The 25,075-nt window shown below is 35.9% G+C and overlaps 1 protein-coding gene across 2 annotated transcripts in view; it reads right to left on the reverse strand.

Moving 5' to 3' along the window:
- Positions 1–23,958, reverse strand: part of LOC136262246 (uncharacterized) — a 33,860-nt gene extending 9,902 nt beyond the window's left edge. The window contains exons 1-13 of one of the 2 annotated variants that reach the window (XM_066056466.1): positions 23,715–23,958; positions 21,758–21,833; positions 21,641–21,696; positions 20,114–20,186; positions 19,543–19,605; positions 19,223–19,492; positions 14,150–14,314; positions 8,907–9,191; positions 7,365–7,436; positions 7,045–7,317; positions 4,320–4,412; positions 4,203–4,265; positions 3,698–3,976 (exon numbers count right to left, since the gene is read on the reverse strand). In XM_066056466.1, the coding sequence (XP_065912538.1) occupies positions 3,698–3,976; positions 4,203–4,265; positions 4,320–4,412; positions 7,045–7,317; positions 7,365–7,436; positions 8,907–9,191; positions 14,150–14,314; positions 19,223–19,492; positions 19,543–19,605; positions 20,114–20,165 (1,615 nt within the window). In that variant the 5' untranslated portion in view covers positions 20,166–20,186; positions 21,641–21,696; positions 21,758–21,833; positions 23,715–23,958. Of the gene's footprint in view, positions 1–3,697; positions 3,977–4,202; positions 4,266–4,319; positions 4,413–7,044; positions 7,318–7,364; positions 7,437–8,906; positions 9,192–14,149; positions 14,315–19,222; positions 19,493–19,542; positions 19,606–20,113; positions 20,187–21,640; positions 21,697–21,757; positions 21,855–23,714 lie in introns of both variants that reach the window. The other variant, XM_066056458.1, reaches the window with a different exon arrangement.
- Positions 23,959–25,075: the final 1,117 nt, after the last annotated feature.

Below are 25,075 nucleotides of genomic sequence, written 5' to 3' on the forward strand. Positions count from 1 at the left end.
AAAGCCAGCTTTTTTTAAGGCTAGCTTTGAAACTTTCTTTTAACTTGTTTCTTTTCCTTCTTATTTTCTTTACAAGTACACAAATTTTTTTTTGGATTTTCAACAAGAGTAGGGGCCATAGCATGTTGATAAAAAGTACTGAAACAAACTGGAGTAGCGCATGATGTTAAATCACAGTAAAACAGTAAGAAGTGTTATATCCCTACTGTGCTCAAGACACCATAACTGAAATGCACAGTAGAGATATAACACTTCTTATTGTTTTACTGCGATTAATATTGTGCACTATTCCAACTTGTTTCAGTACTTCTTATTGACGTGCTGTGGTCCCTACTCTAGTTGAAAATTCCAAATGTTTTGTGTACTTTATTGTTAACTTTTTAAAATTATCATGACTGGTGAACCCACGCATACCTCATCAAATGAAAGAAATGGTGCCACATGCCCCAGCTATATCTAAAAAGTGAAGTATCCATTATGCTTTGTTGTCAGCTACTGTATGTTCAACCTGTTACACAGCAGTGCAAATGAAGAACTGTTAAAAAGTACCTCTACAATCAAAGTAGCCACTATGAAAAATATGGATGATTTTCGTTACGAAGGGAAACCATCACATACTACTGCCAAATCGACACTTTTCGCTGTCAGCAAAGATGAATGGGACACAAATGAGGAAAATGGCAAGTCCATGAAGAGAATGCATTGTACATACTGCGGTATGCCAAAAGGCACCTCTCGGGTTGAAGTGACATTGAACAGTGAAAAAATCAAGCCCATAGCCTTAGTCGTTATGGAATAATGCTTGTCTGAAGGCATCAGTCAGTCAGTCAGTTACTCAGTCAGTAAGTAGAAAATTACGTTTAATAATTTAAAAACAATTGAGGAGCAACTTGTTGAAAGTATTTCGGGTCGATCTGAAGACTTGCTTGGACTTAGTTTAACCTAACCAATAAAATACTGCCTCATCATTGTCAGGGAAAAGTGAGGCTGATTTTTGGGTGATGGTTTTCATGGGCCACACCCACTCCTTTGTGGATACAGTACGATATTATTGGACTGTATGATTACAGGAATCATTGAAGACTACTATTTGTGTGAATCTACATATTTACTATAAATTTGAAAGAAATGATTATCATGTAGTTAGCTATTTGGGTAACATTGCTACACAACTGAACCCTACACAGGGTGTCATGGTATAACTGAACTATCTACAGCAAGATCTAAACAGTAATTTTACAAGGTTGAATGTTCTACAGGGTGACTTTTTTGTTGCTGATCTCTCTACATAGTAACTTGATTAAAAAAGAATAATTAAAAGAATATTAATAAGAAAAATATTAAGAAAATAAGATGAACTTTGAAGGTATTATACATATCTCAGTGTTGGCTGGGCAGATTCGACTCAAACTAATACAATGGTCTAGAATTTCCATACATAATACGTAGCTAATACTTTAATGTTCTAGTGTACCCTAAAACTTTCATTTGTGACTGGATCTGCAAAAACCCGACACAATAGCACATTTTATAATTCCTGTTTATTAAATATTTATAATATACTTAGCCAAGTGTATCCTCTGGCAACGTTTCAGCTTCATATGCTAATACCTTTCCGAGTTTCAGCCCTACAAAGTAGCAACAACAGAAAAATTGATTTGTACAGCAAGTATAGGGAAAATAAATTACAGGTATTTTCACCATCGTGTTCACCATTGATAGAGCAATCATTTACTGGGTAAGTTTGTCCTTTTACTGCTTTTCTTCACTGCATACAAAGGCAAAATTTGTGAAGAAAAATCAATTGTGTATGATCACTGGGACGTATTGTAAACAAACGCTTATAACTTGCATATCCTTGGGTCTACTGCAGTGAAACAAAAATGTTTCAACTCCGCTTGAGTAGGCGAATAAGGTGTGATCAAAGTTTTTATTGTTAGTCCTTTCCTTCACTAGGGTGTTCAAAAAAATTACGGAATTTATTCAATAATACACTAATATTTCACACCCATTGTATTCAATGCCTTATACTGTAAATTTAGGCTTGCGCTATTGTATTGGGTTTTGCAGATCCGGCCACATTTATGATGTAGAAATTAAGTGAGGTAAGCAACTGACAGCAATGGTGGAGTGGTAAAGGGTTTGGGCATATAGGTGTGGAGGTCTCAGGTTTGAACCCTGGAGAAAATTTACTTCCAACATTTTTTTTTGTCACAGTTCTGCTTCTCACTGACTGTTCTATTAGAGTATGCTTGGTTCACATGTTTGATTTTGCTTTATATCTCCCTAAAAAGGTTCCACTATGATAAATACTTCATCTATAGACCGATTTTTAAAGTTATTACATCAAGTGGATTACCCTGTAGGCATGACAACAAATCACTTTTCACAATTTTCAAAATTGTACATAATTTCCTTAAGCTTGTTCTTAATTCGATCTGTACAATAGGTAATGTGCTGCATTATGCTCTTACCACCCACCAAATATAAAGCAAATCAACTAAAGCACACACAAGTTACGTACTGTAATTTTTCCAAAGTGTGTGAAAAGAAAAAAAGAAAATATGAAGATAATAAAACAAACTCTGAAGGTGTATATCTCAGTAATGGCTGGGGGATTCAATTTAAAATTGAAATAGGAGGTGCCCTACCACGAGAGAGTTCCTATCATAATAGAAAAACCAGTTAATTTTCATACAGGCACTATTGAGCTACAGATGCATGAAAACGGTGTTTTCTTGGTTCCTGTAAAATACCTTGGTTACACGACACACCGTGTATCCTGATCTTACATATAACACATGTGGTTGGTGTAAAGGCAGGCAATGCATAATATGGCTATAATTACGTATGACTTTCAAGTACAGGGTATATATAAGCCTAAACTGAGTGTTGTCAGAACTTCAAGTTATTGAAACTTTATACAGTGGAACCTCTCTATAATGGTCACCTCGGGACCAGATATATCTGGCCTTTATATACAGGTGGCTGTTATAGAGAAAACCTGCATAAGGTGGTCAGCAGCATTTTAGTGGCTATGACCGTTACAAATGAGTGATTATTATTAAGAGGCTCGTACCAACTGCAATGCAGTAATATTTTAGTACAGAAAGGGCAAGATGAGCTTGTTATGAATGTTGGTTATAGCTATTGAATACGTTTAAGCAATGAAGCCTGATAGATCATATAGCATTCATTGAAAGGCAGGAAGTGTGATAATTGTGCATTAATTGAAATGGTGCCGTGGTACCAGGTAATTTGCTTAACAAGCCACCATAAAAGGTAGCGACCGCTATACGAAGGAGAAAGTTATGTATACAGTGATTCATAGGCAAATTCTTGGTTGGCCGTTATACGTGTTAGACAGGTGACCGCTTAATGCAGACCACTTTGCATACATTTGTATGGGAAAATATTTGGGACCTTGTGACCATGGCCATTATGCAAAGGTGACCGCTTAATCCAGGAGACCGTAACACAGGTTCCACTGTATACTGTACTTGTTACACTGTATACTGTACTTGTTACACTGTATACTGTACTTGTTACTAATGCTCTAAAAGGAATACATTAAATACCATTACTGTTACAGTGGTAGATCATACAGTGATGATAACATTAATAAATTTAATACTTTTACGAGTTCTTGTATTGGTTTAACAGTGTACATATACGTACACATACATTATGTACGTACCATGTTGTAAATCATCAATGAATTGCTGCGAGGAGGGACTATCGACTATTTTTTTCATGACTTCGCAAAATGTAAAAACATCATTTTCAGTTCTTATTCCAGCAAAGATTGGACACATAATTGCTTCGTTAATAACTTCAGTAGATCCGAACGTCAGTGCTGAGTCCAAAATATAAGCTGATCCTCCATACATTTGTTTCAGTGTTTGCACAGTTTTCTTGCAATCTTGAGGTAAACACTTACACAATCGTGTATAGTTCTTTTTTAAAATGGCCAAGACTGTCAAATAAATTATTATTACAGACAATTTACTAATAGTTTTGCAATGACAGTGCATCATGTACCTAATAAGTGAGTTTGTACAAAAGGCATGTGTGTATGTACAGTGTGTATGTAGTGCACAGTAGAGACAATTTTGGAGATTATAAAGGTATGTATGTGGGTCTTGTGATCATAATAGGCTTGGGTACAAATATATATTAGCATAACCAACTGGGCTGTGTACCTTTCGAATTAGGTTCCAACTGGGTTCTTGAAACAAGTGCTTGATAGAATGGACTGTTTATACCTATATAAAACAATCTAATATTACAGCATTATAAGTAAAATGAGATTCACTTACTAGATGGTGTTGAGTGATGTTGATCATTTGAAAATGACTGAATATTAGTAGTAGATTTTGTACTGACTGGAAGCTGAATGCTTTGTTGAACATCTAATAACATAATTATGTAGCATTACATATTATAATGGATCAATTATAAGCTAAGGATTAAAGCATTGACATTATGTTGTAATAATAATGCAGGCAGTAACCTTTAAGATATAAGAAAGTTTTATGCAAGACAATAAGTAAAATGCTTAAGCACTTCTAAGTACAGTACACCTTGCACCAATAATTGTTTGAAAAAAATAACTCTATTAGTACGTACATTAGTGATTTTTCTAACACACCCATAATGAAGTCTTCCAACTAAAGGCATTAACAAGCCAGTCATGGCCTGTATGTGTATATAAAATTACAAATTTCGTCAAAGATGGAGCCATCAAAGCTCTTAAAAGATTGTAGTGTGGTTACTCTCAAAGGATGAGACTGATGAGTGGTATTAGTTGTACAACAGTTTGTCAATATCACTTTATATAAGCCAATATCAAATGAAACATTCATGCATGCAGACACATTTAACAAGGCTACACAGTTTTTGCAAGGTACTGGAATTTGTCTCGTGGCCTTCACTAAGTCAGAGAAAATGCATATTTTAACGTTTTAATATCAGACAAAAGTCAGCCCATAAAAGCAAGTATGTGATCTACAGTATTTGTCAAGATTAGACAAAAATTTGTCTTAGTGTACGTACGTATACACTATCATAACACTATGCAAGTTTCATATAGATTTGTAAGAGCCTTTCAACTGTCAAACTAGCTATGTTTTGCATGATATTGTCTAAATGTATATACTATTTTCAAATCAAATAAGTTGATGTTATGCTACTTCTAAAAACCAGACGGCTATTAGGCTCCGGCTTATTATTCCCAAAATATTACCTATTATGCTTTTGAGCATTGCTAAAAAATTTGGCCTATTATGCTCAAACTTATGCTTTCAAAGTCAAGATTGTGCTCTAGAACTGACTGTTTTATTAGAGTATATCAGCCTTTCCTGACTGCCGTATTAGAGTAAGTGACTGCTGGGTACCTCTGCAAAGTGTGAATAACCAACAAAGAAATGGTTTATAAGTTATATTACGTGTTTTTAAATATGAAATGCACGAATAATACTATTGGCAGTGAATATTTGCTTTCTTTCAGGCACGCGTATTGCGCATTTTAATTAAAATTTCAAATATTGTCCCTATTATGCTGGCATTATGGTTGATGCTTTTGGTCATCTATTATGCTTTAAATTATGCCGACATAATCGGCCGGTGCCTAATGGCTATGCAGTTAATACCTTCCCAATCTAACTAAATAGGCAATTAATCAAGTAACATCAACTATTCCTCGGCTGCCTGTCTGATACTCACCATAGACTTCTTACAGTACAATAGCCCACCTACAGTACAATAGTACTGTATTAGGGATCATGGAGATTTGGGTTTTTCTGGCCAAAAATGTAACCAGCTTCACAATACTATTCTGGCATCTTAGTAGTATTGGTTAAGTACAACTAAGCCCAAACGTGCCTTCAGTACGACCCTAAATTCTTCCAATAGGTTGCTACAAAAATTTTTTTGGAATTTTCTACTGACTGACTAACTGCCTGCCTGATGCCTTCAGACAGACATAACTCAATAACGGTTAAGGTTACAGGTTTGATTTTTTCACTGTTCGAGGTTGCTTCATCCCGAGATGTTCCTTTTGGCATACCACAGTATGTACAATGCACGCATCATGGACTTACCTTTGTCCTTCTTTGTGTCCCATTTCTTTTGCTGACAACCAAAGGTGACAATTCGCAGTAGCGTGATGGCTTCCCTATGAGAATTGTCTGTATTTTCCATGGTGACTGGGTTAATTGCAAAGGCGCTTCTCCTACTGTGCTTTATTTGTAGTGCTGTGAAACAAGCTGAACATAATTGAAAGCAAAGCGTAATGGCCACTTTCACTTTCGAACAATCAATAATTAGGGCACGCAAATCATTTATATTTTTTGTGATGACAGGATTGATTGCAGAGGCACTTCTCCTATGTATCTGTTCATCATATGTAGCGCTGTGTAACAGGCTGAACATAGCTGAAAGAGAAGCATAATGGACACTTCAGCTTTGAGTCAATAATTGATATTTGGGGCATGTGTTTTGTCAAAAACATTATCTCTGGCTTTCTTTTGGTGCAGTATGCGTGGGTTCACCAGTGATAATCATGTTAAAAGAATTTTAGATTCAATTAGGCATCATAGAAAAAGTAGGAAAACAAGGTAGGTTGCCTACATACTAGTGGGATTTAATCCCTAATAATTGACTGAATTAGGGATTAAATATCCACTAGTATATCTGCAGGTGTAGGCAACCTCTCTTGCTTCCTTACTTTTTATTTCTATGATCCCTAATCAAACTTAAAATTCCTATACTTGTGATACCTAGTCACAAGTTGGTGTGTAGGGTTCATTATTATACTGCATAATATATACTTTCAGCTGCCTGTTTTCCTGCTCACTCTACAAGTTGAGTTTTGTTAATAAAACAAAACCAGGCTTTAATTGGTGCATTACATATTCAATATAGGCCATCCACTTCTGTTGCAGACATTCCCTTGTTTATATATGGGATAGAATAGAACCAAATTCCTTTACTCACGCTCGGTACTGATGCATGATATACTGCTAATTAAAACACATTACACACCAGATCTCATTTCCTTGATCACCATCGTCAACTGATGTGATGTACTAACAATCTCCAACTGATCACACAGATCAAGTAATTCTTCCCTACAGCTCATCCTCTCAATCAAACAATCCAATATTATCTTATTAGCAGTAGCGGAGTTACCACTACTCAATATCATACAAATCTGATCATCACTGATGTATTGCTGCAACTTCCCTATACTCTGTTCATAGTTATCAGGCATCAATTGTAGTATAGCATGATAACGTGAACTGAGTGGAGCAAAATCTAGTATGAATATAATATAACTGCATTGTATGAACAGTTCAGACTACCTTCATTAATAGTAACCTTCTGTGGTGGACGTTTCTCATCACAAATGGATTTTTGAGAATCAGATGACACATCTGAAATAGCATTTATTACATAATGTTACATACAGTGTATGGATGTAGCTAGCTTTGTATTTGTAACCTAAGCCACCACTTGGTTGACTTGGAAAGATACATATACTGTTTCTGGGCTCCCTGAACAGGAGTTAACTTGCTGGTATTTTCATTATAGCTGTAGAGTTTTTCTTTGATGAAATCCATGACAACGATTAGCTGGAAGTTCTTAAAATTCTAATTAACTGCATGTTGTACAAACTATAATACATTTCCCTACACAGACCCTACATGTTAATGTTAAACTTATTGAATAGCAAGATGTCCATTATTCTTGGCTAAAATATTTTGGCATGCATGTCTGCAAGTAAAGTGTCAATACAGGAAAGTATTGTTTCCAATGTATGGTTGTTTCCTTGCAAAAAGATTACAATAACAAAGAATTGGAGGTTAAGGGTAAAGGCAAGGCACAGAAAGTAAATATTTTCTTAGCAGCTGGCTAGAATCCATCATTTGTTATACCTACAAGGCAAATAGTGGCATATAATGTTGGCTGAATGATGGGTCATTTGGTCTTTAGTTTTCGACTATGCAATGCTATGTTTCATCATACAGAAAACTTGAATGATGATTATTAACTGTAGCACTTTGGTAGAGGATCCCTACTACCAAGTCTACTGTACTTCATGATACCATAGACAACACACTTACTGTTACGTATAGTAAAATCCTTATATTATGCACTTGTTCAATTCATTACTTTTGCTGCTGCTAAGAATTTTGAACATTAAATCAAATTATGATTATTGTTCCCTCCCGCATGGAATTTCAATATTCTCTATACTACTATTTACAGTATGTGATATCTTAAATTATGTGTAAAACACATACTGTGCACCTGTAAAGTATAGCTATATACATATGCACATAGGTACAATAGCACTAGCTATACAAAAGTAAGGACTAGCAGACCGAGTTCCACGCTTTGATTTCACTGTAGATCTACAGCTCCTTAACAACTAAACATCAAGATACTCTAATACATCAGTCACATTATTTTGTACGTAAAACAATCAGCAGTAAGGTTTCATGTATTGTAAAACATGTTATTAACTTTCCACTAGAATCTTACATAGACTGACTTCCCCTGAGATGTGTGTAACAAGAGGAAATACTGCAATGTCACATGTGACCATTGTATACTTGTGCATTACATTACTTAGTAACCTTATGTAGCAGTATAGCTATAGTTGCTGTGTCATTTTGTATATACATAGACCAGAAGGCTTAGTTAGCTATTGGATGATAGCCTATTAATTATAGCTAAACTATGCCTTTAGCAGTAGTTGCATTATCAGGATGAAAAAAGAAAACAAATGACTTCCTGCCATCATTCCTTTAATATATTGAAAAATCTTGAATGATAAACTGTGCTATGAATCAACTTTGTCTGGCATTATACATGTAAGTAAACACAACTTTTCTACCTACTTATTCTTAGATCACTAATAATTTTAACCAATGAATCTGGGTCCAGATGTACCATAGTAATCTTTTCCAACAAATCACAGAATTCTACAATGTCATCCATACATTTCACTTTCTCCATTAGACAATTCACCATAGCTTTATTAGCAATAGTGTAGTTGGGACTAGTGAGCACATCACAAATCTGATCATCAGTTAAATAATCCTGTACAACTTGTAGTGTTTTCTCATAGTCACTAGGTAGTGACTGAATGATATCATCATACTTTGACCTCACCAGATCTAGACCTTAAAACAAATATTTATTATAATTTTAATTGGACATATCAAGACACACGGTAGTGTGTTGTGCGGCCAAGAAAGCCAACGACCACACCATGAGTATATTAACAGGAAGAAAGAAAACAACTTTTTCATGCGTGCATAAGCTCCATGGCCCCTTCTCCAAAGCACACCATTTTTTGCATTATAGCTGTCCTCCAGGAAGGGTATGCTACACAGCAAATTTGATTAAATTCGAATTTGATTAAATTTGCAACAGCCATTTGCAAGATATGGGCGTTCAAAGTTTTGTTTTAATTTCTTCATTTTTTTCTTCTTATGCCGTACGGGAGCTACAGGAGGCTTCGATTTTCTTTTTGCACACTTTGCAAAATTTGCTATAAAATGCAAACGTGTAACTTGTCTGCCTCGATCTTTGGAACAAATGTCTTAAGAGCATGTAATGGTGGAGTTATGTACCACGTTTGTTGTGAATCTGAGAAATATTCAAGGAATTATGAACGTTTATTCACGTAAACAAATATCTAAATTCTGTCATGGCTACAGGGTAAACCAAGAATAGAAACAACTTGAAAATTGGTGTGTTGATAGGCTGATCATCGTGGCAGTGCCTTTTGATAGTTTGAATAGCAATAGAGTTACAGCGACAAAGTTAGCAAAAACCAAGCAAGTGTAAAATCACAGGATCGAGATACTCTAATAGAGCAGTCACCGCGGGGTAAAAAAGGTGTGCAAAAAATGTCAGGGAAAAAAAACTTACCAGAGTTTGAACCAGGGACCTCCATACCTAACACCTGTACCCGTAACCACTGAACCACTGCTACCTTGGCTGATCACCCTACTTAATTTCTGCTTTATAAATGAAATTTCCAGTTGAAATCTGCTTATAATCAAACATTTGTGATTTCATAGATCTACTAATAGAAGTACAGAACATTCTATGTATGTTCTATTAGAAGTCCTCAAAAAATGTGCACTCTATTAGAGTATTACAATAATATTATCAAAATTAATATTGAATTAAATCATGCAATGACATACAATTATAAGTCTGTCTTCAATAATTATCGTTGTAGAATAGTAGAAATTTGAGTAAAAACAAACCTCAAAGTCAGCCATAGGCTGGTTTGGGGCCTTATAAAGTACAAAAAGAAGTGAAATCCACACAAAAACAGTCAAGCTGTGAAAAAATGGTGCGGCCTTAAAAAGCCTGGGTGAAAAAAGTTGTGAAATCAAAGGTGGCGGCCAAGAAATGGCTGCTTTTTTCATCCAGGCTTTTTAAGGCCACACCATTTTTTCACAGCTTGACTGTTTTTGTGTGATATTCTAACTTTGAAATTACACCTAGTTATGTATACCTGAAGTTGTAAATTAAGGGTTTTGAAGCCATTCAACTTAACCACATGTGGCTATTACATCATAATTGGCATTACTACACATACTCAAAGTATCCATGTTAAGCAGTTTTGTTTTGTGCCAAACAACACGAGCAAGAAACAGCATGGTTTGCTTTTAAATTTCCAAGGAAGTATCAGCAAGCAATCATCTGATAGTCTAAGAGTTGCACTATTGTGAACAAGCCTGAAAGTAAGTGTCATTTTAGGTGACAGATGTGTACACACACTTTACTTGTAGCCAACTTACCCTGTTTTCTCAAGTGATAATGTATGCTGGTAGGGGACAATGCTACTAGCTGAATTACAATGCTGATGTCAGTGTGTCTAGTGTAGCCTATTAAAGAGCAACCCAGGGATTAGGAAGCTGTTGCATAACAGTTACTATGTCTGAAGAAGAGGAATAAGAGTTTAGAACAGTGTTTAGAATATGTTATTTTGAAAAGTTGGTGTTTGTGCAGTTGATACTGTAGGAATTTGTGTGATTATTACATATATCTGATTCAGTAATCATGTTGGGTACATGCTATCTTTACACATGTGTTCTAAAAAATGAAATGAGATAGCCGTGAAGGCTTCAAATTTAGTAGAAAGATTTAAATGTTTAGATTTTGCACATAGCCTTATAACTTCATGAATAAATACAGGATTTTAGATGATAGAATATGTTTAGTGTTAACTTGGATTCTCTGTACATAAGCTATGCATTAATACGGGGCTGTGCAATAATGAAAAACCTATATTTTGATAAGCTTAGATAGCAAAAACCATTTTATCATACTAAATGATGTTATCTCAATAATGAAATATTGTCATAGACAGTGTTGGGGGAAATTACTTTTTAAAAGTAACTTGTTACATACACTGTATATATTATTTACAACTGAACTATTTAGTTACAGTTACATATTACCCATAAAATAAAGTAACTATAATAATATTACATATTATATTACTTTGTGTCCACAGCCTTAAGCTATCACATGTGAAACTACCACCTTATCACGTGACATGATTGCGTTGTTGGACAATGTGCAAATCTTGGTTATAAGTAAGAAGCTGGTGGATAAGCCTCATTCAGTGGGCTTCGTTACTTCGTTGTGGCTACTCGTTACTTAGTGGATTACTAACAAGATTAGTAACTTAGTTACTTGTAGTAATAATATTATGAAATATTACACTCGTTACAGCAACTCCATTACTTAGGCAACGTATTATATTTGTAACTTGAGTTATATTACCAGTTTTTATAGCATATTTGTTATGTTACTTTGTTACCACAATAGAAATAATTATTACGTAATGCATTACATAAGTAATACATTACTCCAACACTGGTCATAGAGTACTTTTAGCACAGTTTTGTATAATAATAATAATTGTTTAAGGCTGGAAAAATCAGCATTACCACAGCTGATTGTACTTTTTAAGCCTTAAACCCACATAGAACTTTAGGGAATGCCTATTTACACATTATAAGCATACATAGCACTTTTAAAGAGGTAACTTGACTTCTTCAGCCTAAAACTAAACATTGGTCGAAAGTCTGTTTACTGGGCTACTTGGAGAAGCTTAAATGAACACTGTAACTACAAAGACTCACTTGTTTTGAAGCATTGAAGGATGGTGGTGCACAATTCCGCGAATTGATCTTCTTGCCACATGTTTAGTTTCGATTGTGGGTTTAATCACATGAGTCATGTATGGCCTGACAGAGAATTTAGTGGAGAATTGAGCAACATTTGTTTCAAGTGATAGGAACAACCACCAGTTGTGGATCATTTTATAAACGTATGTAAAGGGTTTGCATGTTTCTTTGCTAGAAGACTGCTTACATGACAAGTTTTGGCCTGAGAGTTTAGTATTACGGTAAAACCCTAGATACCATTTTTACTCTTTATTATAATACATCATAAGTAGAATAGTGTAAATTGCGTAGCGATAGGAACTATGCTTCAAAACTTATAGCACTTTGCATTAGACATGCGTATTAGATTCAGGTTTTGATCTGGATTATGCAGGTTTAAGGGTTAATATACAACAGTCTACAGAGATTTACTATATGTATCCAGTACAGTATGTACCTAGTCAATAACATTCTACTAGTAAAGCCATCAATACACTACTAGCAAAATCAAAATTTTTGCATTATAAGCAAAATAGACAAAATGGGACAAAGATTATGTAAGTCCAATCAGAGTTGGGGAAGTTAGTCAAAAACATACTAGCACTGGTGCTCGTCCTACAGTACAGGATTAGTATTATATTATCCAAGGTAGGGTGACTGGTCCTAAGCAGTGTGCGAAATAATGTTCAGTCGCTGGACAATTTCTGGTCAGTTACACCAGGTGTCAGCCTATAATTGAACTTGTCCGGAAATACTGTCCTTTCAAAGTTTATAGTGTTAGGATTGGGATAGGTGACATGATGGTATTGACATGTAATTAAGATATGTGTTGTTGGCTTGTACTGACCACAAAGAAATGCCCAAGTTAACCTCTGAGGTTAACAGTTTACTATGTTGTGCCAGCCTACTTGTATCAGTCACCTGTACTGCAGTAGTACTGCAGTAGTAAAATGTATTTATAATCTGATTGCCATTAGTGCTTTTACTTGTGGTATTCATGATATCACCTGCACAGCTAGAATGAACAAGGCATCAGTGCGTTTATTCATAATAGAGATAGAGCCACTACATATTCTAAGCCTAACCTAAGTTGGACCATATACAGGGTAGCTATATCATTCCAAGGCAAGTAGAAGGCCTTGACTGAAGTTCTTATGACTCCTTACCTACAAAGGCCCAATTGATTCCATAGAAGCCCTTTCATGTGGTCAATAGCTACTCTTTAAAATGCTGTACTATCAGTATCAGTGAGTGTTTGACAAGTAATCAGCTCTACAGTACATTGGTGGCCTCATTGTTTAAAACAAAATACAAGTGGTAGAAACACAGGAAAGGAGAAACAATAAAAGTTAAAATGCCCAGTCAAATTGCTTGATGTCCACTTAAATTTCACAATGTCCTGACAGTACAACAGGACACGTTTGAAAAGTTATTTCGCGCACTGCTATGTGGAGAAATTAGTCATACCTTTTAAGCATCCAACTTTAAGCAAAAGTGTTTCTATAGCACTAGCCTATAATGTACTAAAACAATACCTACAGTAGGTACATGCACTCTTGCTTCCTATGCTACTCTACAATCTACAAATATACTGATCAACTTCCTGCAATAAAGCAAGCTACTACTTAGTTTACTCATTATAAGTAGAGAAAATGTTGGTGGTTTGAACAGGTATGGAAATACACAGTAAGAGACTTAAGTTATACAGCATGAGTAGTACAGAAAAGATAAGTCAAAAGGTGTAGCAATATCCGTCACGTTACAATTGTTTTAAAGGTATTAGTCAGAAAACTCTGTTATAAAACACCTTGACGATGTTTATAATAGGGTCAATATATAGGCTTACTTGGATTTACATGCATACTGTATGTATATAGGGACCTAGAGAAAAATAATAATTTTCCTGCCAAAAGCAATAATCAAATAACTCTATACGCATTTACCGTTTGAAGTACTGCCAGTTCCACTTCCAGCAGGTGGTGGAGGTGACATAGACTCATTAATAGTGGATGTCATATCAGTTGATAGTGGAGTAGAATTTGGATGTAAATGATGACCATCACTAGTGGCTATACCACTACTAGTTACTGCGTCTGTCCTTGTGGTAGCTGTGAATAATTTTAATAGCAATTATCAAACTGTAAAAGCACTAGTATTTAGGGAATACATAGTAGGATCCCCTGAAATACCATGACATTCTGAGCTGCTACTAAATGTTATGTGACTGTCTCAGTAAAATCCAGTATATAAATTTATATACAGTACGTAGTTTGTACTATCTCTGAATTTCAACTCTTCAGTACTGTTTATAGTGTCCATAGAATAACTTTCAGTCTATTATGTTGAGTAGTTCAGAATTATAGTGCTAGTCACAGTAGGAGGAGCAAAGAAAAACAAAACTGAAACTACGGCTGCCTATATTCACAGCCATAACTTGTATGCACAATGATACAAGTTGGGATTTCACTAAAAGTGTTCTTTGTCAAAAAATCCACTAAGGTATAGTTTTAGCCCGATATTCACTCACACAACAAGTAGGAAATGATAGCTGGAAGGATATTGCTAGATGACTTCTGATAATACAACCTGACAATTCAATTTGAAAATGTATGAATACTTTTATAAGGCAAGTGACTGTTATATTAGGGTGCACTGCTACCAGATGCAGCTATCATCATTATAGGCAATAATACCTGTTAGATACATGCCTGGCAACGTATCAAATATACTGTGACACTTCTGGTTTATTCTATATAGTGAATGTTTACGACCATTCTACGTAGTATGAGCTTGCAGCCCTACAACACATTTAGGAAATGGCTCAAGAGGAGGCAAAATAAGGTTTTATTTACTGCTAAATTTACATACACAAGTACAACTAGAGTAGGGACCATAGCACATCGATAAAAAGTACAGAAACAGCTGGAGTAGTGCATGATGTTAAATCACAGTGAAACAATAAGAAGTGTTATATCCCTACTTGGAGAACAGTAGGTATATATAACATTCTTATTGTTTTACTGTGATTTAATATCATCCTTTACTCCAACTTGTTTCAGTACCTTTTATCGATATGCTATGATCTTTACTCTAATTGAAAATTCCATTTTTTTTGTGTACTTGTTTGTTAACTTTTTTTTTTGTAAATAATAATTATGAATGGTGCACCCATTCATACAGTATCTGAAATGGCGCCCCGCACTCCAGCTATATCAATTATCGTCTGAAAAGTGAAGTACGCATTACACTTTGTTGTCAGCTATGTTCAACCCATTACACAGCATTACGAATCAAGAACTGTTCGAAAAGCACCTCTGCAATCCACGCATACCAAAAGAAAGAAAGAAAGAAAGAAATGGTGCCACAGGCCCCAGATATATCAATTATCATCAGAAAAGTATTCATTATGCTTTGTTGTTGGCTATGTTCAACCCATTACACAGCAGTACAAATCAAGAACTGTTCAAAAAGCACCTTTGCAATCAAAGTAGCCATTATGAAAGCACGGATGATTTCCAGAATTACAAAGGGAAGCCATCACGTGATACCACCAAATTGACACTGTCAGCAAAGACACTGATAAGTCCATAAAGAATGCATTGTACGTACTGTGGTATGTCAAAAGGCACCTCTCGGGCCAAAGCAACATCGAACAGTGAAAAAATCAAGCCCGTAGCCTTAGCCGTTATCGAGTTACGCTTGTCTGAAGGCATCAGTCAGTTACTTAATCAGTCAGTAGAAGATTTAGTTAAATAAATATTTTTAAAAAATCCGTAGCAACTTGTTGAAAGCATTTTGAGTCAATCTGAAAGCTTTTTTGGGCTTAATGTTACCTAATCAATACTGCCTCATTGTCATCTGGGAATATTGAGGCTGGTTTTTGGGTGATGTTATTTCGCAAATCTATGGTAGCACTAAATATTCCTGTCTGCATTGGTGCTGCAGTAATGAGCACACAACACTTACACTCATTAGCAGTAGCAACAGTTCTACAACTAACTTTGTACCAACAGTACATAATAATAATAGAAGAGGGAGGATGTACTCTTTTTATTTGTTTGCCTTTTTTCTTGATTCTGTTTTGAGCACATGTTATTAAATCCTTGAACCCACCAGGCTTGTACGAGGCTTATGCACAAGTGCATCACCTAATAATCTACTCTAGTCAGAAAACAAACTAGAAGGATATTATTATTAAGGCTTTATCATGCTGACTGAGTGGGCTTGTTTTTTTAACATGTTGTACAGTACTGTTATCATCAGCATAACTGTACTGTATTTGCCCAATTATCTGCATTGCTTCTTCCCTAGATCTAAAGCACTGTGTGGGCTTTGACATGTCTACAGACGTCTGTCTTCAAAAAGATCCAATAGCATGAAAATTATTAGCCTGATAGTGTAGCCATCTTGTGCTGGTGTTATTGTAAAACTTGTTTATCTGCCTAAGCAGGTACTCTAATCAACAAGATATGGTATCGCTTAAATGCAACATTGTTATGCGCAAGTGCACACAATTAAAGAAACTAACTAATTAGTTTATGTGTCTTCATCAGTAAGGATGAAGACTTACAAATGAAACAGCTTTCATGTCTAAGCTTTTTAATTGGGCACACTGATGTATAATGACATAATTGAAAATGGCCCCTTTGTATGATGGTGGCCTTTGCACTCCACAATTGCATTCCATTTATTTCAGATGTCAATTAAGCACCAACTTTAAGCCAGGCAATCTGGCCACTAATTAGTTCAAAAGTATCAAAGTAACCATCCACTTCACCACTACAGGAAGTCACAAAGCTAATGAATTTGCATATTATTATTATTATTATTACTAGGACCACGTCACATACAACCGCGTCACATACACCAACGTTGCAACATACCCATTGGGAAAGTATAAACAGTGCCATAGGCAGCACTCAGAGCAGTGTGCGTGTACCAGTGGAAATGATACATATGCATACGTACACAGGCAAGGGAGTTTAACTGGCATCAGAAAACCACAATACTAAAACACAACCTACACAAAAACCAAGTTAAGTTAGCTATATTGAAAGTAGCTATATATTGTAGATGTGACGTGTCTCTGAAGATGACTCAGCAGTGAAATGAGGCTATGCAGAACAAGGGACATGGTGAAGGCACAATTAGCAATTGATCCCAATCAAGCCAATATGGCACAACAGACTCTGTTGTAACTAGAGGACACTGGTGATGTGCCAGTATATCAGCGGTGTGGCATTGGCACAGTGATCACAGTCTATAATATTATGCATACAGCCATGCACAACATACAGGAGATAGTTACACATTGTTGTATTTGCAGCACTACATCGGCTTCTTGTTTAGCTATTACAGACTCACAGTAGAGTAGTAGTTAAGCCAAGTGGAAAATCATTCCAGCCACTAGCAAGCCAGATGAAGGATGAAGATGTATAATACAACTACCGGTACAAGTATTACATCACTCATTACCTTGTTGTTCCAGCTGGTTGTTTACGAGCGCATCAGCTGGTATTCCAACTGGTCATCAGCTGGTTGTTCACTGCATGATGCCTGGAGCACATATCCTGCATACAAAATACAGTTACAATCATTTAAACATACTTGTAATGTTGTTGTTTACATGTAAGGTGGCCTCTGTCTCTGTTGTCACTTCGCGGATGTTTACTAATCTTCTTCTTCGAGCAATCTGTAATTAAACAAGGGTGTGGTGCCGGGTGTTATATAGAATTACACGTACGGTAAAGTCATCAGCACGAACAGGCGTACTTATTATATGGTTGTGCCTTCATTCACAGGTGAATCTATTCCCGCTTGGTTCATGTCTCTAGGCCTTGTAGTTTTCTCAAACATTATTTATTTATTTATTTATTCATTCATTATTAATGACGTAATTTTAACCGCATTTCGTATTATTCTTAGTACTTGGTTGTATAATTATTATCATTACTCAGTAAATATGCCATTTTGCACTACATGTACACCCTACCCTGTATGTAACTGTTATTACATACGTACACTATATTGTGTATACAGTGCTCCCTCGGTTATCCAAACACTTGGTTATCAAACAGTAGAAATGACTACTCTTATTAGAGTATTTTGTCTAAGGTGTATGTTTTATTAGAGTATTTGAATAGGGCTCTGTATATAAATGAATGGGCTTTGATTACCTGAACATGTCTTGGTACCAAGGGGGTTGGATAATCAAGGGAGCACTGTACTTTGTGTGGGAGGATCAAAGTGCTGATGTGTACAAGTAGCTATATATGTATGTAGCCATAATCTGTCTTTCCATACTGTATAGTCACAGTAGCTTCAGACAATCTTATGGCTGGCAAACTTATACTAATGTGAAATAGTATGTGTTTAGTGCCATTGCAGTCCATTAATGTCCTGAATGCCTAGACTATCTGAATGCTAATGATGCCTGTCTTGTCCACAAAGTAAGCTAACAGTAAGGAGATTTTGTTTTGGCTTTTGCCGATTTTCGTTTGATGAATGTAGTAAACCACCACCAGCGAGATCAGTCAGACCACAGGTTACTAACTATTTAGTAATCCCATCACAGGTTTATATTGGATTTATTAACCTCAGACATCAAAGTAAATATTATGTAAAATTTTCTAAGCAAATATATTATCTTATTTACTATAGGTCATGTATAGGCAAAATCTTTTTATCTAAATTATCTCTCAGCCCTAGTCTCTTGTTTGACTACATCTTAGCACATGGAATTCATTATTTTTTAAAATTTACCTGTAGAGTATTCTATTTACACTCTAATTGTCTTTTTACATGCATTGTATATACAATACATATGCTGCTTAATTAATGCAGCCTATAATACATACATCTGTACAGGAGAACATTTACATCCTACATACAGTAGTGTGCACAGCTGGTACATACATATGTACTGTACAAAGGTGAGTGGTAATTTTAACACAGGTACCACTCTGCAGTTACACCTAATATGATCATATGTACGTACACACATGTATATACAGTACCTGTCCTCAGTTTATCAGTCAGATCAGTCACTACTGATATTATGCTAAATAAGTAACAGAAATGTTTGTAATCTTTCGTAGTGTCTAACTGAACTAGTAAAAGATTGATAATCCTCTGACATCTGATTCTTGAGCTTTCTCCGTTGACAATAAAACTCTCCACATCACTAGGAATTTCTAAATGCTGTTTTAGAAGTTGGACGGTTAGTTTACAGTTCGGTATTAAACTCTGATACAACAAGTTGTAGTATCTGATCAGAAATGAAAACTCTGTTAAAGACAGTAATACTATAATAGGTCAATTATAATTGTTATCTTACCAGGCTTTTTCATAATCACATCAATCACTTGTGATCCACACAAACAGTCTGGTTTACTGGTGGCTATAATATACAAACAATAATTAGGACAGCTGTAGCAAAAAGAAACAATAACTTCCAATTCTAAATTGAAACTAGTTACTATATACTACCTCCATTTCTTGTTAATGCATTCCTGATCACTGATAGCAGTGCTATTATACCACTTATACAACTTCCCTTTGAAGTGAGGTAACTGGGCCTGCAAAAACAGGGCATGTGGACAGCCACATAAAATTTGCCTACCTTTTCAAACTTTCATACATTATTTTATTGAGCTATGGATATGCAATTTTTATCACTTGTGACACATTTAGTTGGTTTTATAGTACAGGATACAGAAAGCAGATATTCTATCACAGTACTTAGAAAACCCGTCATATGATTGGATGTAGTTTGTGCCCACATGCCCCATTTTTGCAGGCCTGGTCACATATATACATACATATAACACGATGATGTGAACTGTACAAGTTTTACCCAAGGCATGCTATGCATTAGAGTACTAATTATTAGTTGATCCATGACTTACCAGTATGAGGATGGTGATCCATCATGATGGTAATGTCTTCATCATCATCCATGTGGATACTACTACAGTTTATCTAACAAAGAAGTAAACAAGAAACACCTTACAAGATGTACATACATGTACTGATCAACTAACTAATACACTTATTGCTCTATTTGTATCTTAACATAACATAATTTCAAGTTCATTATAGAAAATCTATTAACTACAACGTCTATCAACAGGTCTAGATATACATAACATACTGCACTTTTAAGAATAAGTATGATAAATAGTTACGAAACCACATACGTACATACCTCGTTATGGTTTGATTATTATTACTAGTAATTTATTTATCCTCCTCCTATAACAACATGTGGCTGTACTATACACTCTTTATTCTTATATCCCTACTTAAAAATAAAATTTGTAACTTTTCCTTAGATCTGTTTGTGTGATCATTTGTACAGCATCAAAGGAAAGAATTGATGCCCGCCAGACACATTAAAAAAATCTTTTTTTGAGCGACTTTACACATGCCCCAAGTATCAAATACTGGAAAGTGATGTGGTCATTCTGCTTCATTTTCAGGTTTGCTCCACCTGTTAAGCATTATGACTGTACAAGAAATGCCTCAGTCCGGTCACTACAGAAATAAATCATAATTCTTGTGATAGCCAGCTACACTGACACCACACACTACCGCAATTCAATCCCTACATGGTAGTGGAGAAAGAATGGAGCACAAAGGAATCCAAAGGTTATGCATGCACTGTAGCTGCTGTGGATGGCAAAATGGCACATCTTGGGGGCTGAAGTGATATCAAACACAAGCCCATAGTGATAACAAAAGGTGAGCTATGTAGGCATCGTCAGTCAGCAGATAATTCAGTTAGATAAAAAATCTAAAACTCCACAGAAACTTATTGGAAGGATTTGGGATCAGTCTGCAGGTATTTTAGGGCTTGATAATACCTAACCAATACTGCCAAGCTGTCATGAAGGAAAATTAAAGCTGGTTTTAGGATGATATTTGGCCAGAAAAGCCTAAACTTTCATGGTCCACCATACTGTATGACAGATAACATGTTACAGTAGACTGGTCATAATAATGTCCTGTCATCCACAGGTTTGATCGGTCATGGCAGGACAGAGTGGGGCATTTCAACTAAGAGTTAAATTGTACATGGTTACTAATTCTGGTATCTATTCTTCTACTGTAACATTGCTAATTGAATGGGAATAGGCCTAGTACATTCATGGCCACACACCCCTCCCCCCCCCCTTGGGTTGTAACAATGTAATGTCTCCTAGCAACCAAGTGCAATGATTAGCAGTATAAACCAAACAGATAAACTGTATTCCTTGGGCTCCATCCTTATTCTTTTGATTGCTAGGACATTATGTCTGAGCAAACTGAGTTATGGTCAGACACGGACACTATTTGGACTGCAAATGTGGTGATTGACTGTTATATTTGTCTCTGCTGTATGATACGCACATTTATTTGACAGCAATGAAATTTACGATTTCAAGGTGTCTTACTGCTTGTGGATGTAGCTTATAAGCTGCTTGCTTGTGATATCACTGCAGAGGACAGTCTGAGATAAGATAAAATGGTTGCCAATAACGATAATAGCAAATCTTTAGTGATTGACTTACAGCAGCAGTTAAATATGCCACAAGTTATCTTCTTGCTCAATAAACTGGCTTCACAGTTAATTCTTATTTCCAGATACTGTATGTAGTAATCAATAAACTAGAATGAACATGACAAACAGGTAGTATTTATGTATGTAAAGCTTCGACATGACATGCAGTTATACAAGAAATGCCTTTGTACACCACATGACACACAAAATCTGTTTGTCAAGCTGTTGGTATAACTTAATTGCAGTGATTTCCTCACTAAAGCTTGAAATGCTTGTTTGCATGGCATGATAGCTACTTGACATAAATGACTAACTAGTATGCATATTATGCAACATGAATGACCAGCTACAGACCTTTTTTCAGCTGTATGTATAACTTCTAATTGATATCAAAAGTACATAAACTCGCCTTTATATTACATATGTACTCTTGTTGATAATTACAAACATTGTGTGAGGCACCATGACAGAGAAAAGTAGATTGGCTATGTAAGAGGACTACACAAGCTGTGTATCTAGTACAATGATTATACTGTTTGTGAAGTATATAAGATTTCAAGAAATGTTGAGTCTCCATATATGGGTCTCCATGTATTGGTCCATTAATTTTACCTACCCTGATAGGGCATATGGTATGACATCACAGAAAATGTGCTGACTATATACATCCTGTTTCCCCATATTTTTGGTATTTATTTTTTATAGCTTGCAGTTAAAATCAATTCTTCTATAATAATAAAAAGAATAAGTTTTTTTTGCTGTTCCTTAATTGACATAGCTAAGTTAAAGGTTTTCTCTGGAAGAGTGGCCAGGATGGCTAGTCTTTGACATTCACCGTCAAAAGGATACATTGAGCTTCATGCAGCCAGGCCACCTTTTCTCTTTTGTCGGGAAGCAATCAGAAACTGTTCAGCAAAATGCCCAAACTGTTGTGACTACAAGTAGAACAAAATTGCTATACTGCATTCACCAGACCCTTTTTCTTCTGGACTCATTAACGACAAAAGAAGAAAAAGTTGCCTGGCTGCATGACATTAGAAACACTACAAATTGCCTGCATGCAATTAAGATCAATAATATTAATTATTATTACTGAATGCTGGAATTAAATAACACAAAAATTAACGTTTTTGTTGAGCTTGTTACAGTTGAAGCTGGCTGTTTAGTACATTTCATGCCAGCATCAATAGAGAAGTAACACCTGAAATCACATTAGCTACATAATAGCTTCCACGTGGCAAAAAAATATACATGTTAATGGAGCACAAGTTTATTTAGCCTCGGGTTTGCTGAAACTGTCTTTCTAAATGTGGCCATTATCTGGAGCAAGGAACATATCTATAACTTCTGTGGGACAAAAAGTGGGGCAGATTTTATTTAATGGTTGGGTTCCTTCAACAGGCTACAACTTTGCTTCTGGTGATTCATTCTGCATGAAACTTATAGAACAGAAGTTGGGAAAGATGGCATATTATTTGGGTATTAGGTTGGTTTCAAAGTGCCAAAATCATTGTGCCATACATTTACATATCAACTGTGCATGGACCAAACTAATCTGAACTAAATTTTATACATGGCTCATAAATTGCAAAGGATAGTCATCCAAGTAGGATACCTTCATTCATATGTCTCACACAAGGTTTACGATCAATCAATATTATCACCATACATTTCCTATATATGCCGTTAGCCATAAAAGTGCTTGTTACGACCTTTGATATGGGGCCAAACCACACATATTCTCTTGACACCTTTACTGCCACTACTACTCATTCGGTAGGCTGAATTGTTATTTCTCTTCCACTTTTCTTTTTTAGCTGTTTTCTCAGGGCTCCAGCTCGACTTATACATACCATCATCTATGGTGCTATCAAGCATCTATGATGCTATACATTGCTAGCACCTGAGTTTACTGAGTGAGGCCTATTTTCCTGTCTGTAAACAACATGACATTATCGTATACTCACCGTTTGGACGTGCAACACGTTGAAAAAGTGTCAAACGATGACTCGTACAGGCTTTGCCTTCTGTGTTCGCCCTCCACTGCCGTGACTGGCACTGACTGGACTGGTAAAGTCGAGGGTAGTAAATCGGGGCCACACCTATCAATCTCACTTCTACTTAACACCAAAGTACGCAACTGTTAGACAAGAAGGGAAGATAATCTTGAAGCAAGCAATGCGGGCTGCACTGAGCTGCAATGACACTGAACTGCGGATTCACGAAACGGAAATTACGGGCCGGAAGCATAGCATAAAATACGGAAGGGAAGTCTTGTACTGGTACAGCAATTCCGTAGTTGTAAAACAAATCTAGAGAGCGGCTGTAAAAATTCCGGTGCTGCTAGCTGCCTTGTGTAGTTAAATTAAATCCTGCCAGGCTATATGGTCTACCATGCACAAAGGACTATGCATGGGTGGAATGATGTCTTCCAAGAAATGAAGAAAATGAGGCTTTTTAAAATCAGACTTTCTGAGAGTACATCTGGGGTAGTTTTTTGCTGGCTCATGTATTTTCTGAATGTAAAGTAAACTGGCTTAGAACTTTTTTTTTACAAAATTCATACCTGAGATTGAAATTAAAGACATTTAGCTAAGCATGCTAGCTATTACTTGTTCCCTCGGCCTATAAAATCTTAAGGAGAGATAACCATCATTAACAATTGTGATGAAAAGATGTACAACAAAACAAATAGGCATGTGAAACCTCGGACAACATGCGAACACAAAAAGTAGAGGACTACACTGTGGGCATGGCAAGGCAAAAACAACAACAACAAAAAAGACTAATTACTGTAATTACAAAAATAAAACAGTCTAATTTGTGCACCACTCTGTACAGTTTTGTGCTAGAAAAATTCTCTGAGAGGCAGAGATACTGGCAGAGGCAGCAGCATCTAACCATTCCTTAATAATGTGCTTCGAAATCCTTATATCAGCTTGAACAAAGTTTAACAAACTAGATAAATTCTTGATGGAAGACACTTGAAAATGACCAAGTACCGTGATTTCAATGGTGTCATAATAGTTAGCAATATTTAGGCGATCAAATTCAGCCAACAGCTGCAGATACTCAGTTTTGCTCTGCTTCCTATTGCGAGCAGACTGGATGTGATGGATGGAGTCCAGAGGGCATGTTAGTTCCAACAGAGTGATGGAAGAACTCTGGGAATTATATATTACAATGTCTGGACGGTAGGATGTAATAAGGAGACTCATCGGAATTGTAGACTGTGGAGAATTATCAGCATGGAAATTAGGTATATCAGCAAACACTTTAACAAATGGGATGTCATCAAATGCTTCAGAAAGTTTAGTGGCCAAAACAC

Source organism: Dysidea avara, chromosome 1 (assembly GCF_963678975.1).
Source record: "Dysidea avara chromosome 1, odDysAvar1.4, whole genome shotgun sequence".
NCBI classification, from domain to species: domain Eukaryota; kingdom Metazoa; phylum Porifera; class Demospongiae; order Dictyoceratida; family Dysideidae; genus Dysidea; species Dysidea avara.